Genomic DNA, 14,259 nt, shown 5'->3' on the forward strand with positions numbered 1-14,259 from the left:
CGCTGGAGGGTTGACAAAAGATCGCCGCCCAGCATTTGGCAATGGGAGAGTTTATGCCACGGGAGGAGCAACTTTGTTTGCTCTTGCGTAAAAAGGTGATTTCAAGAGACAACTGGTGGTAGGCAGAGCTTGATCACCTTCCAAGCTTTCTACCTTATTCACAGATAGTAGTTTTAATACCCCAGTAATTTCGGTAATTGAGAGAGGTTTTGGATAGGAATATGGTAAGACTTCTTTCCGAGAACTCGCTCGTCGCTGCCTTGATTTTGTGTCATTTGCGAGTGTTTCTGACTGCTCATATCTTTCTCCTTCGATTGGACATTTTCGAATGAGGGGACGAGTTTTCCTCCTTTGTCGTGATTGAGAACAATTGAGCAAGAGTTGAACTTCGCAACTGCTCCATGGGAGAAGAAGTGTAGAATCTACTCCCATAATAAATTGAAAGTTCTTGGAACAAGGCTCTTTTTTGGGACGTATTGGCGAAGAATCTGATATCCCCTCCGATTTATCGTGAGTACGAGCCCCGGAGGATGTTTCCTGAAAAAGTATATTCCTTAGAGCTAGTAATACACGCCGCCAGCCTCGCAATAGAACTTGAACACTGTCAGTGTGCTTCTGAGAGCTGAACCTGCGATTCTGGGACAGAGGTCGATCCCTCTGCGTGCATTGCTTCCCCAGTTTTCCGCCTGCCAAATGCATGATCGCTCCTATTGGCGCTCCCCATAGAGAATTCCGTCGTCCTGACTCTCGGTTGTTGATCACTCTTGTCTGTATAATCCACCGATCCCCTGTTTGTAGCAGAACCCATAGTGTTAGTAAGAAAACTAAGTGGGTACGACGAGTTGCTGTTCTGACTCCGACTGCCGTGAGCGAGCTCCTTGTTCTTGACGAAATCAATCAAGCGATTCAATACTGAGAATTCGATCTTCAGCTTGATACTGTATATGGCAGGTTTGTACGTCGTCTGGATCTCAAAATGACCAGAGTACTCAGTGCCGAGGAGTGTAGCATCGAGGATCAGAACCAAAATATTGACCAAGATGAGATGGGAAAGAAGCTTGCGAAGTGGATTCCGGTTGCGCCCTCCAATTGGGCCTAGCAATCGCACGGTTTCGTAGATATAAAGGCCCGAGATGATAGACTCTTGGACGAAGAACATCCCAACCTGAATCTTGTCGAATATCGAGAAAGCGTTGACGACCGAAATGGGTGCATTTGGACGGTTTGTAAGGAACGCCAGGATCATGTCGGGAATTTGAAGAACAATGGCGTTGAATATGATCATGTTGCGAACCCCGCGAATCCTGCTCTCGCTCCGAGCTACCAGGTGGAGACGGGAGTACAAGACCAATGACTGGCCCGTCACCATAGCGACCCAACCGATGGAAATGAGAACGAGAGGGGCCCACCAAACGGAGGTGACATCAAAGAATTTGAGAATAAATCCGACTGTGTGCGGCGCAATACCCCAAGTCGCCGCGATGAAGCTCCAGAAGTATAGACCCCGTCGCCGTTTGAAGGTTGCAAAGATAATGGCGTTGAGTTCGATGACGTTGTAAAGTGCTATGGTCGAGAATGCCACCATGGTCATCAAGATTGGGAGGCCGGCGCTCACAGCGCCAATGATGCCATTATTCTGTACTTGGGACATGGTGGAGGAATGGGTCTAGTGACTTGTGTGAAGACTCCGAAAGCGAGAACTTGGTCCTTTGTACATTCTTAGCATGGAGTCCAGCGGCCTCGAATTAACATACACAAGATGTACGGACTTTGCCACAGCGCTTGCCGCCACAAGAATGGGAAAATATAGGGGACGCTGGCTCCACGAAACCCGAGGGAGCGGAATGACATGACTGTCAGGGAAGACCGGAAAGGGGAACCGATGCGTGATTCCATAGAAATCGACGTCGTCCCGACGGTGGCTTGGAGAAAACCACAGACCAGCAATTGAGGCCCTTGGGCGGGGTACGGGTAGGCTTCCGCTGCCGATGAGGAGATGGGGTGCAGACTGCAGGAAAACGGTCAATCAATCAAACAGTTCGCCTGCCCCTCGTCTTCGCATGTCTTGTTATCACGGCCGATTTGTGGTTGCACAGTGCCAGGGGCTGCAGGAGGCGCCAGCCGTTAAACACCGTGCACCGAACCCAATCTACCAATGAACTCAATCTGCCAAACGAACTTGAACAAGGGCAGGCCCTCAGGAAAAGCCCCAGGGGACTACTCAGCAGACCATCCAGGCATGTGCCAAAATAATTGGTTTGATCACGTTTGGCAATGAGTAGGGAAATTGACTTACGTCAGGAACAGCCTTGAAAGGGTTGCGTAAACAGGTATGCCGTTGGTTTCAACCTGGGGTTACTCCGTGCAACCTCCACACTGCTGCAGGCATTCGACGGGCGCCAATCTCATTTTGCACGGTTTGCACCGGCTTGCTTGGCTCCGCGCTGACCCCAGTAACCCAAACTCGACCGCTTTATCCCCGTCCTTTGAGGAACGGACTTGCCCTCATCCATAAGTCGCCCTTCTCCTCTTCGGGGTCAACGTTTCTCGTCAGAATACCTTCACGACGCTGGGCCACACTTCACTGCACATTGTATTCTGTCAAGTGATTGATCGGGATTCAGGTGTCAGAGGAGTCCCACTGAACCCCAAGTTAGTGGCAATTTCCGGGAGTGGGGCAGCTGATGGCTCGCGATGCAGGGGTGCAGGTACGGTTGTGTCACGGCTCAACGTAATAATGATCTGGTACAATACTAGTTGGGGGAAGTAATAGTCGGGTTAGCCTCAGGGCCAAAGAGGCCCTTCCCTTTACTCCGTAGTCGGACAAAGCGACTTCAGTTCAGTTGACTTATTAAGTCGACTTGCGCAACACTCACTCACAACACTAATATATGTGCACGCCGTTGAAAAAGAGTGGAGAGTTTTGGATGGCCAGCGCAGCGGACTAGAGAGCGCAGGTGGCATGGATTTCTTCAGGAGTTTGTGAGCTGTGCGAACATAACGTAAGGGCAGGGTGGCCCCCGGAGTGAACGCTCACGCCCGACTTTTGATGTTTCTGAAGGCAGACGAGATTCCAGAGGGGGCACCTGAGTGGTGTGTTGCCCTATTCGGTTAACGCAAGTCGACTTAACAAGTCTACTGAACTGAGTTGTCTCATTTGGGCAATTTTCTATTTTAGAAACCTCTATTAAGAAGTAGCTTATAAGACTTCTAACAATACATTTTATTCGCAATACGTTGGTTAGTAATTCCGTGACTTAAACCTAGAAATTCAAGCGCGTGGTTATCAAGTTATAATTATTACAAAACAGAGGAGCGGGTACGTCGCGATCCAAGCTTGGGTGTTTCTCGCTAAAAAATTCGCCATTGAATCCTACGGTTACACAAAGTTGCGGGACAACCCACTTTCCCGACTAAAAGGGAAGGTCCCTTGGTGCAACGTCAGGTTCGACTGTTACAGTACGCAGCGTAGATCTTTCCCTCGAAACGCGCAGAAATATGCGTGATCTAGGTGCAAAACGCAGCTACCTTTTGCTCCTCCCGACCTTTCGCAACGTCGATTTGATTTGCTTATGTTTTAATTGATATCAAACCGGAATGATTGGGGGAGGCGCTCATATGGCCACAGTCACGTGCCTAAAGTCATGTGATCGCGCAGGCAAAAGAAAAGAAAGGATGCCAGCGATTTCTAACTAAGCTGGCGTAACTGGAAATATTTTATATTGATCACTCTGCCAACTATGCCCTCTGCTTCCTTACTTAGAAGTACCTCGGCGTGAACTGCTTCTTTTTGATTCTCGCTCACTACATTCCCTTCAGCTCAATCCACCAACTAATTCCTGACAAGAATTGCGTCCCAGAACGTTGCATCCACCGAAGCTGCTGCTATTTAATTGACTATCTCCTTAGACAAACATCATTGCCCCTGTTCCCCAGTTTTTCGTCGGCATATCCTGCTCCATTCAGCGCAAGCAAGTCACCTACCACAACATAGAGTTCCGTGTACGTGGTCGGCCAGGGAAAAGTATTGGGTCGTGGGCCCGAAACGCTTTGTGATGGTGATGTCTCCCGTGGCTGTGAGTTCTAGTTTGATGACGCATCTTAGGTGGCCCGTAGAATACGTGGAACCAGCGCTCATGACGATGCATATGGGTGAAGCGGTACGCTCTCTTCGAGTATAGACGACTTTCTCAGCACACGACTCGGCCCGGGACTTGACATGTTGTTGCTGTGGATTTTCCGCATCGCTATTATCCTCCTCTAGATCCGGGGTATGTCTCCCTGAAGAAAGGCTGAAGCAAGAATCATGTTCTGAGTCATCGTGGTGGCCATGTCCCGCTTTCGTCTTCTCCTTCGGTAACTCATCCAATCTCTCTTTGAAACTTCTCTTCTCTACCATCCGAAGCGCGGTATATTCTGCTTCTTCGACATACCCCGGGTACTCGTCGCTATCACTTTGTGATACGTATATATACACGCTCGATCCTGAGCTGGGGCTTCGTTTTTGACACCCACAACGACATCGGTGGTGATGGTCCATATATCGCCTTTGGTGACAGTCTGAGGAATTATGGCCATGGTCTCTACTCCTTCGCTTCGTCCTTCCACATCTGTGTGTGCTCCACGCCCTCCTGCAACATTCTCCCACAACTGGAGGTCATGTACTGTACATTAGACTTTGTATGATTGTATTGATTATCTCCCTTCTGGTTAGTCGCGTCCTTCGTGGTATTGTCTTTTCCCTCTTCGGAAGGTGGCGACATCTCGTTTGAATGGAAGTATCCTTTCTTCGCAGCTCAAATTGAAGATGAATGGCAAAATTGGTGCATCTACCGCGGGATTTGAGCATCTTCTCGGAGTAGATGAGAGCCAAGATTGGTGGAGTGATAGGGCAGAAATATCTTGACACCATCTCTTGATTTGAGGGTTCTTAAGGAGCTCGCTCCGGTTCTCGATCACAGTTGGTGATCTGATAAAAGCCACCGATTTGTCAAGTTCTGCTGTGTAACCTGCACGAGTTCAGAGCTTCATGTCAAAATGAGTTGGTCAAGCAAGCCAAAATGCATGTTTCGGGATATCGAAAAGGAAGGCTTTCAGCCACACGAAGGTGGCGAAACGACTTTACCAAAGTCAGACCACTCCAAGCTGATTGACAGCAGTCGTTGCGACGGCTTGTGCGGTACTGTGGGGAAGTTAGTCGTGACTGAGACTTGGAATCATGATATCGCATCGACAGCTGAGAGCCGATGAAAGGGGCGAGGAATGATGAGAGGCTAAGGAAGTTTATGGACACGGTCCGGGGAATGTGAATTAAATTAAAGAATAGAATGAAAGGCATCATTTGAAGGATTTAATTTCCTTGAATGTGGGAGAAGAAAGGAAACCACGAGTTTGGGAAGAGAGGAACGACAAGGAGAATATCGTGTGCATGAGGAAGGTGTGCTTCCCTCGATCAGTACTCAAATATCCACCGGCGAGAGTGGTAACCGCGGAGTGATCGGCAATACAAGTGCCATTCTCAAGAGCGCTAAACGCCGACATGTATTGTCAAGAACGTTAAGAAGTGATCATCAATTCCAGACCGGGAATTATGGTGTAAGGAGTTGATAGGAAAGGATAGGAAATGTTTCCTGAAGGTAGGCACAATCAGGCGCCGATGCTAATTTGAGGGATACACTTGAATTGATTCAAACTGCATGCTGGACCTCAACGGTATAAAATGGAACAACACGTATATTCAATTTTTGTATGCAGAGACAGGAAAGAAATACCCAGAAGAAAGAAACGAGACCTTTAATTCGAAGAACAGAATGAAACTCACAAAAAATGCCCTACCCAACCCTCATCTCGAGACCAGCTCTTTCCCCTCTGCAAAGACCTAAACACTCAATCCAACCCAACAGATCCCTTTTCGCGCCCTGAAAATTAAGAAATCCCACCCACCCCATCAAATGCGATGTCTCACTCTAAAAACTGGCAATCCCACAGTCTCGATCCTCTCCGCCGTCATCTGACACCACCTCAACTCCAAACTCATATTCGCGCCCCTCATCTCATGCAACTCGATAAAAGTGCCCCAAGCAGAATCGAGCGGAAACAAACAAGACACTTTCCCCATGACCCTCCTCTCTCTCGTGAAAAAGTACTCTAAGCATTGACAAGCAATCCGGCTCCACTTGAAGCCCTCCCGGATCGCGCCTTTCAGGATAAGGAGAGCGGACTCGTCATGCGGATTCAAGTCAGCGGCGAGTTGTCGGACAAGGGAGAAGAGCTCGATGCGTACCCCGGCGTAGAGCGTGAATGCGGCTGCCACGGTATCGTCACGGAACTTGATGTACTCGGAATGAAGACCCTCCCAGGCTGCGGCTTCGGTGGTGTATATCGAGTCCGAGTATTTCTCAAAGAGGTCAGTTTTCCACTCATTCAGCTGTGCGACGATTCTGTTGAGCCTTCGTAGTTGGCGCCGATTCCAGTTTGGTGTTCTGTTTGGCGTTTTGTCGTAGAGCTCCATTTGGCCGGGGATCTGGACCGCGATATCGAGGAGGGTGTCTCGAGGGCGGTTGAAGGGGTCGGAGTCTCGCCAGGGGAAATTGATCCATTCTGGCCGGCTGAGGAATGACCCCCGTCTTTCGAGAAAGCTAAAGGGCACCTGGGCCGTTCGATAGCCGAAGAAGTTGACTCGAGAATCACGTGATGCGAGAGCGTTTGGTCCCGCATCTTCGATCAATGCCCCAACACCGTTCAAATGCAGAGCATAGCCAGACCATGACTTGTTGACTAGTAATTCTGACATTGAGCACGCCAATACAGTAGCTGATAACAGTGCGTTCTTCTTGACATCCCTATTAGCAATGTAATCGTCGAATCCCTCCCTCAGCTTACGCAACGCCATGGTTTGCGTTTGCATTGCGGCAATTGATAATCTCATATCGCTTTTCTCCATGCTGATGAGATTCAGAGATGAAGCTAGAAGTGCATCCTTCAGCATCTCGGCCCCCGGACACATGGCCTGAAATGATACTGTTGTAGACCATTCATAACAACATAACTCAACACGCGTGTACTCATCTCCAGAACGATCACGAGGAACTTTGGAGGTTGTGGTGCTGCGGGACAAGGGCGAACCTGCCCTTGAGGATACCGAAGGGTCACCGCTGGAGGACAGAGATGCGGACTCCGTGCCAGGTGCTGGGGTTGGTGAAGTTCGATAATGGTATGCGGCGATAAAAGCTCCGGTATATGCAGGCCCCAACTCGATCCTGAAAGGCAGGGCTAATGACCATCTTGAATCACTATTTTCTCTCTCGTGTCGTATCGAAATTTGGCGGCCTGGTCTCTCATAAGAGATTGACTGAGGGGTTGGAGAAGCGGGGTGTGACTTGTCTGTTGAGCTTCCTGAAAAGCTCTCCTCCTTGACGGATTGTGACTTGTCTGCTGAGCTTCCTGAAGAACCCTCATCCTTGACGGGTTGTGACTTGTCTGCTGAGCTGCCTGAAGAACTCCACTCCTTCACGGTATCCGTGCTTTCCGCTTGATTATCGGACAACTCGCGCTCCCTTTGCCGTCGACGGAAAGCTCGAACATTCTCTCTGATTTGCAGCCGTCGAGCAGCAGCGCGCTGTGCCTCGGTTCCAGGTAGTCGTGGGCGGCCTTGTGGCATTTTCAGGGGGCACACAACGGGGCAGAAAACACAGTAATGACATCGCGTGGCGCTGATAATATAAAGAAAAGGGAATGAATAATATTCGGAATGGAAAAGGAAAAAAAAGACAATACTTAGCCTTCTGGACCATGGAATCGACGAGACGTGCATGCTTGATCGTGGCTGAGATATCGTAGCAGTAGTGGTCCTCGGTGAAGTTGTGAGAATAATGACGGTGCTGTGGTGTTCGTCTGTGATGAGTGATCACGTCGGTCTCGGTCAATAATCTGCAGGCACTTTGACTGGACGAGAGCATGCCGAGCCGCCCCGGTCGCCGCAAGAGCTGTCCCGAAACATCCCACAGGGCTGGCTGGGACATTACCACGCAGGCTGGGGCTTGCAGCACGTCGCCGGAAGCGACGGTATCTGGTTAGACATGATTGGAACAGATATTGAGTCAGCCGTTGAGCCGAGGCACCTTCAAAGACTACTTTGGGATATCGGGCGTAAAAATAAGGTGACGTGCGCCTCTCAGAAATCCTGTGGTGGCAAAGCAGCTGCCATTGCATCCTTTGCTAGCTGCAGATGCGGCCGCAGCCGTTGCAGCATGATGCAAGTTTCAGACTCCCGCACTCCGGCAGTGATGCTGTATCGAAATACAGCCATTCCCCCCAAATTCTCGATGGCAACTTTAGTTCGTGTTAGGAACTCGGCATGGGGATTTCGAGTTGGGCACTAACGAGGTATGCGCACTCTGAATCGGGCTGATCTGCGGATCCACGAGAGCGGCCCTTGAGATCTCACACTATGAGTTTAATTAGTTCCCGGCCCATGTTGTCGTCAGATATCTTGCATAGATATACTGCGAGAATACACTTTACGATTCAGGGCCGGTGCAAACATTGCTATCGTCCTTCAATCAGTCTCGAGATTCTAGTCCTCCACCACGTCCCGGGAATTGCCGTGTCAAGCCTTCAATTCTTCCAGTCGTTGCTTGATGGAGTCATTCATCGGACAAAAGGCCAGAGCCTCAAATGTCACAGTCGCCTTGTCGAATCGACCAGAATTAGCCAGCGCAGAGCCTAAGCCGGCTTTAGTTGCTGCCTTGTCGTTCTCACACTATGTGTAGTGGAAAGTGCTGCGTATTACTCAAAGTGGTTCCAACAGTCCCCGGCTATTTCAATTGCGCACTTGGGCCACCCAACCTTCTAATCAGCAAGTGAATCTTTCCAGACCAATTTCGCCTGTGCTTTCTCGATCATCCTTTCCCCAAGATTGTCCTCCTGTGTTTGGATTGTTGGTATGTAAAACCCAAGCGTAAAGGCGAGTAGATCTCCACCACGCGCAGTGATACAATCTCCTAAGTACAATAACTCATCTGCTTGATCTATTGTTGCCGTTACTTGTTCGAGTATGTATCGTACATCCAGCGTGGAACGGCTCGCGGTAATAATTCCGTTTCCTGCTCGGGCGTTGCATTTCCATCGATACGAAGCTAAAGGATAGCACTCCACTAACGCAGCGATTGTTCTGTGTAATCGGAATCATTTTGCTGGGTATAGGTAATCTTAAGGACACATTTCTCAATATCCCGTCCCTTATCATATAAAATCGACGGGACATTGTGCTGGGAGTGAGAGAGAAAGTGAGGAACATCTGACTCGATTGTTATCAACGCGTTTTGTGTATGAAATATTGCAGGCTTTCTCCAGAGAGACTTTTGTTGACCGTGAATAGGCTCGTTGCGTATACAGGACGAAGCTCTAGCCAGTCTTCCTCACGCTCGTGGACCGTGACGAGGTTCAAGTCGAAGAGTAGATATTCGTAGATCCTGTGACGGATCTCGGGAGGGATACTATTGAAGGATGGCGCCATGCTCGTGGGAAATATTTGGTACAGTCAGAGACCAATGGAGACTGTGCGAGTAATAGACGTTATTGGGTGGTGATAGCTTGTAAAGGACGCTGGCCACACCTTGTAAAGAACGATCAAAGCTATGCAGTGGTGGGTGGTGGGCAAAGCAACATACGCAGATGCACTGCAAAACAGTCGAGGTGGATGCTTTAGGACCGTGAAAGCAGCGAAGGACGGTATGGAACGGTGGCATTGAAGAACGGCAGAGACTGTCGAGAGCAGCGCAGACGAGAAAGAGACTAATGGACAATCATTGTAGAAGCGCTGAGATACCGGACCCGAAGAACCGATGACCTTCCTCAAGAACACCAAAATCCGGGCTGTGCGATAGACGCTGCTCGCGGGGCGGGTCTTCAAGAAAGTGATGTGGTTGTCGTGAAGAGATGGAAGAGGTTGAAGAAACGCGACAGGGAAGGAAGACGCGCCCTGCGAGGCGAATTTCCGACTGTGCACGTGACCGTGTCTTTTCCTCCCTTTCACGACCTTTAAAACGAATTGCAAAACGCGACCCACAACTCCAAAAGATGAAGACACAAAAACAGACGATTCAAGATACTAAAGAAATCCTTTCGGACAAAGAAGCTCAGCCTTCGTTTGGTTTACTTGTGGCAGAGCATATCTCCTCACACGCTACCCAAGTTACTACCTCGGTAGAAGTTAGGGCCGGTCACGTATCACCTACTTTTGAATCAAGCGTATGCTCAGAAACTTACTTGCGTAAGCTTACGACTAATGATCTCTGATTGAAGGGAAATAGCTTGTTTGGATATGTAAGACCCACAGGAACGCAAGGCAGTGGACGCGATGTGCACGAGCCCCACAACCAGTCCCGCTCAACAACCTCTTGCTGCTCAGCTGGCCGAAGATCCAAGGTTGCAAGAATATTGGTTTAGAACGGAAGTATGTGATGCCATGGAAAAGGAAAAGGCAAAAGTTAACAATAGGAGCTATGTTACAATGGAGCTAAAGTAGCGGATTAATTGGCCAATGAACGTTCAAAATTTCCTTTCTGAGGAGGCGCGACATGTGACCCTCACCAAGGCAGGACTCAAATTCACATTCACTTACGGCTTTCACAAATAAGGAGGTTGGTTTTTTGCTGATCAATCACAGTGCTCATTGATCAAGGAGGTGGTTGGATTGTTCGAAAACGGAAGCCAAATATTCGAAGTTTTAAGGTACGCTAAATTGTCTCTATCGCTGCTTCTTACTCCCCTTGCCACTCCCACCCTTCCCCTTATTCTGTGCTGCCTTCCCAGCTGCAGTCCCCGCCGACCCACCGGCCATCATAACCCTCACTTTGCTAACCGGCACCGTATTCGTGACCTCCTCTGCCTTCCACCCTCTCAGCAACTCCACTTCCCTAGGCCACATCCTCTCCGAATCCGTTGACGTCTCATCCACCTTTCCCTTTGCCCCGGTATCAGTAACCCACCTCCCCAAAATTTCTTTAACCGCCTTCCCTTTCTTCTGTGCTCCTGGTTGTAGTTTCGCCTTATATTTAAACTTCGCCATCGCAGCCCAAGGTGCGCAAACAGGAATCGCCTCAAGAATCTCGTCTCCCTTCAACGGCATGCCGACCAAGGCCTCAAAACTAGTCATCTTCTCCTCCTCTCCCTCCTCTAAAATATCTTGTCCCTCCTCTAACATCAATCTACGGATCTCCTCAAGCTCAGCAGTCTCCTCCTGCGTTCGTTGATGTTGGGCGCGCCGACGCTCTTTCTGAAATGCAAGTTCTGCTTCTCGTGCAGCTTTTGCTTCGGCTTCGGCTCTGGCTTTTTCGAGCCCGGCGGCAGCGCCAATTAGTTGTTGGGCTGCAAGACGGTCTTCTTCATCTTGGTCTTTGTATTTAGTGGCAATTTTCTTGGCTTTGCCTTTCCTGCCTCGTTTGGCTGGCGCGGGACCTTTTCTAGGCACGCCTTGCTCGCTGGGTGTTTGGATGCCCGATGATCTTGGTATCTCATCATCGGATTCAGGTTCGCTCTCGTTTTCTTGGGCTTTTGGTTCTGGTTGCAGCACGGGAGCGCCTTCTACTTGGAGCTGGATAATCTGCTCCGTCGAGAGCTCTTCTTCGCGGTCCGAATTAACTGATTCCACCTGCGGCTCCGTTTGAAGTGGGTTTGCAGAGGCTTCCTCCTCCTCGGCATCAGACTCGTCGTTGTCATCAGGCATGCTGCGTTGATCCTCATCCAGCTCAGGAGCCTCCCGCTCCTCACTTGCGACTGATTGAGGGGTAGATTGTCCAACGGAGGGGCCAACTGCTGAGCCGTCATCCTGAATTCTATGCTTGACATGTCTAACCTTGCTTTCCTCGCTGATCTGGAACACAACACCAAATCCTAGCAGCAAAACAGCAGGTGGCAAGAAATTTTTCTTTCCTCGAACCATGAAGCTACCAGTCGGCAAAAATTCTCCTGTCGGTGCAGATTTTGATACTTGGTCAGCGTTTACCCACCAAGCAGACATTCCAGCTTTCGAGTCCCAGGCGCTTGAACAAGTTACAGCGAGAGACCCTGCCTGTGATAATGTCGAAGGAGGAATCGGGGAATCTGGCGACTTTGGCTTATTTCGGATGATTACGCTGGCAGCCCCGTGTATATCGGCGTGAACATAAACGTCTCCTTTCTTCAAATATTTTTTGTAGAGCATCTCATTCTGCTGGGCATCTTTGCCAGCCAAGACCAGGTAGCCGTCAGACGAAATGAACCAAGAAAATTTCTCGAACCACATCTGTTTGCGGACGGGTCGTAGAACTGCCTTCTCTTGCTTTAGTCCTTTCTTGAGATCATGAGCAATTTTGGCTTCTTGGCTCTTCAAGGCTTTTGTTGATGACTGTAGAGTCTTGTGTTCCTTGTCTGCAGCAGAACGTTTTTGGTTATAGTACTCGCCTGCGTTGGCCCAAGGAGATATGCCAAGATTGATGTCTATCGTCAATCTCTTGTCCGGTGTCTTTTGCTTTGATTCTTTCTTGGACCCTTCGTCTTCACTATCCCCAACATCACTGTCGGTCTCGTAGTCCGAGTCATCGTCGTCCCCAAATTCTTCTTCGTCCAGTAAAAGGGTTATTGTGTTCTCCTCAAGCTTGAGAGGTAATTTAATAATGGAGGCAACCGGGTTATTTCGTCTCTGCTCCATCTCGACGAGCTTTCCAATCTCAACCCAATCCATAGCCTGCGCGATTAGCCCATTCACAGCATCCATGGCTTCCTGGACTCTTTCTACATTGGCCTCTAAAGCTGCAGCCTTTCGTTCATTCATTGTTTGGACTTCCTGCAATCCACCAAGCCGTTTGGCTTGATCTTGTCGCGCAGCTTCGATTTTCCGCTTTGCTGTGAGCTCCCGTTCCTGGAGACGTGACTCCAACTTTTGGCCTTCAATCGAAGAGAAGAATTCATCAACTGTCTTGTTGAATCCATTGAATTCCAAAAACACTGAGTCGGGATCGCTCTCGAACTGGCGGGGTTGGAAAGGGTGAAAATCATCGTAAACCAGGAATTTTCGAGAGTCCCCAGTCTTCAAAACCTCGTCGTAGCCATCTCTTTTCTTCGCAACAATGTATCCTTTCGCCACCTCGGAGCTTGTAATTTCCTGGATAACCCTTTGAGCCTCTTGTAACGATCGCATTAGGTGGTCTAACAGAGCGTCATTCTGTAAGACGTCGGCCGGTTTCAGTGAAGAATCGAAATTTATAACCTGCATCGAGTGGTCGACCAACATTGGTGGAAACTCCGTGATGGAAACCGCCAGGGCTTTCCTCAATGCATCGGCAGCCTTCTTCTTGGGTTTTTTCCCAGCAACCAGGCCATCCTCGCCTCTATCCACCGCCTTCTGCAGCGCATTCTGTAAACGCTCCTTCGTCAAAGGTGGTATGCCTCCATAGTTTTGTCTGTTCTCCAACGAGTATATCAGGCCAACCCGTTGCTCCTCTTCCCCCTTTTCTTCCGTGACAATCCGCAGCAACGCTAAAATCTTCAAACCTTTATCTGTCAAGATTATATTCCCGGCCGCATAGAACTCCAAAAATAGTCTGTATTGCCCATCACTAAATTGAAATTCGATGATCCGGTCTGTGCCAACCTGCGAGACTGAGGTGACTCGTCGTGTCTTGAGACATTTCCGCAGCCTTGCGACGAAGACTGACGGTGCAGCGGCGGTCGCTCGAGAGAATTGTGTGAGGTGACATCGAAATCCAGAGTCAATGACTATCTGCTGTTTGTTTTCAGGCCTCGCGAACTTGATGAGGAAGATTTTCGATGAAAGGTCGTAGATGTTCGAGACTCGAAGAGTCACGAGCGCATTCGACAGCTCGTGGGCGATGACCTGGCGCCTGTTAATTGCCAACTAAAGATTTATAGGGAAGAGGAAGCTTACCCTAACGTCGAGAGAGGAGAATCTTTGCTTCATGTTGTGTTGTTGAAGCACAAAGTTCTTTCAAGGTGGGATGTAGTGGGGCAAGCAGGGATGATGTCTTCGCAACATTTTCGGGTGCATGATTTTCTGAGTCAACCTCTCTTCTCCTCATCAACCTCACTCTAAAACACAGTGCATCGTTATCCTACAGCACGGAACCGATTTACTCGCAACTGACGTCTGGATGCAGCTGGCATTGTATTGGAGATAATTCTTTCCACCACTCAGGACTTTTGGGCGTGATCGAACTCCCCGCAGCAGACCTACACATCCTTTCTCCCAGCATCCACCCT

The 14,259-nt window shown here is 49.3% G+C and overlaps 5 protein-coding genes across 5 annotated transcripts; all 5 read right to left on the bottom strand.

The window, feature by feature from the left end:
• Positions 1-883: 883 nt before the first annotated feature.
• On the bottom strand, positions 884-1,585 carry K444DRAFT_491184 (uncharacterized protein; the record flags this gene model as incomplete). Its single annotated transcript, XM_024873206.1, has 1 exon — positions 884-1,585. A coding segment is annotated over one exon (702 nt), but the record flags the coding sequence as incomplete, so codon positions are not given.
• Positions 1,586-3,976: 2,391 nt separating this feature from the next.
• K444DRAFT_631524 (uncharacterized protein) lies at positions 3,977-4,578 on the bottom strand (the record flags this gene model as incomplete). The annotated part of the gene is made up of 2 exons (XM_024883372.1): positions 3,977-4,392; positions 4,434-4,578. 2 exons carry the CDS (start codon positions 4,576-4,578, stop codon positions 3,977-3,979), a joined length of 561 nt encoding a protein of 186 aa, XP_024734686.1.
• A 1,369-nt stretch (positions 4,579-5,947) lies between these two features.
• K444DRAFT_631525 (uncharacterized protein) lies at positions 5,948-7,660 on the bottom strand (the record flags this gene model as incomplete). The annotated part of the gene is made up of 1 exon (XM_024883373.1): positions 5,948-7,660. The coding sequence occupies one exon, from the start codon at positions 7,658-7,660 to the stop codon at positions 5,948-5,950; it is 1,713 nt and encodes a 570-aa protein (XP_024734687.1).
• K444DRAFT_24347 (uncharacterized protein) lies at positions 7,618-8,412 on the bottom strand. The gene is made up of 2 exons (XM_024871306.1): positions 8,383-8,412; positions 7,618-8,331 (listed from the first exon to the last, which is right to left on the bottom strand). Exon 2 carries the CDS (start codon positions 8,209-8,211, stop codon positions 7,777-7,779), a length of 435 nt encoding a protein of 144 aa, XP_024734688.1. The 5' UTR covers positions 8,212-8,331; positions 8,383-8,412; the 3' UTR covers positions 7,618-7,776.
• A 2,338-nt stretch (positions 8,413-10,750) lies between these two features.
• Positions 10,751-13,985, bottom strand: K444DRAFT_592585 (uncharacterized protein; the record flags this gene model as incomplete). Its single annotated transcript, XM_024878249.1, has 2 exons — positions 13,928-13,985; positions 10,751-13,876 (listed from the first exon to the last, which is right to left on the bottom strand). The coding sequence occupies exons 1-2, from the start codon at positions 13,958-13,960 to the stop codon at positions 10,751-10,753; spliced, it is 3,159 nt and encodes a 1,052-aa protein (XP_024734689.1). The 5' UTR covers positions 13,961-13,985.
• Between the last annotated feature and the right edge of the window lie 274 nt (positions 13,986-14,259).

This window comes from Hyaloscypha bicolor (genome assembly GCF_002865645.1).
Source record: "Hyaloscypha bicolor E unplaced genomic scaffold K444scaffold_113, whole genome shotgun sequence".
In the NCBI taxonomy this organism is placed as follows: Eukaryota; Fungi; Ascomycota; class Leotiomycetes; order Helotiales; family Hyaloscyphaceae; genus Hyaloscypha; species Hyaloscypha bicolor.

Bases quoted from the DNA above. Each gene is read 5' to 3' on its own strand.
- K444DRAFT_24347 (XM_024871306.1), bottom strand. From the start codon at position 8,211: ATGCAATGGCAGCTGCTTTGCCACCACAGGATTTCTGAGAGGCGCACG.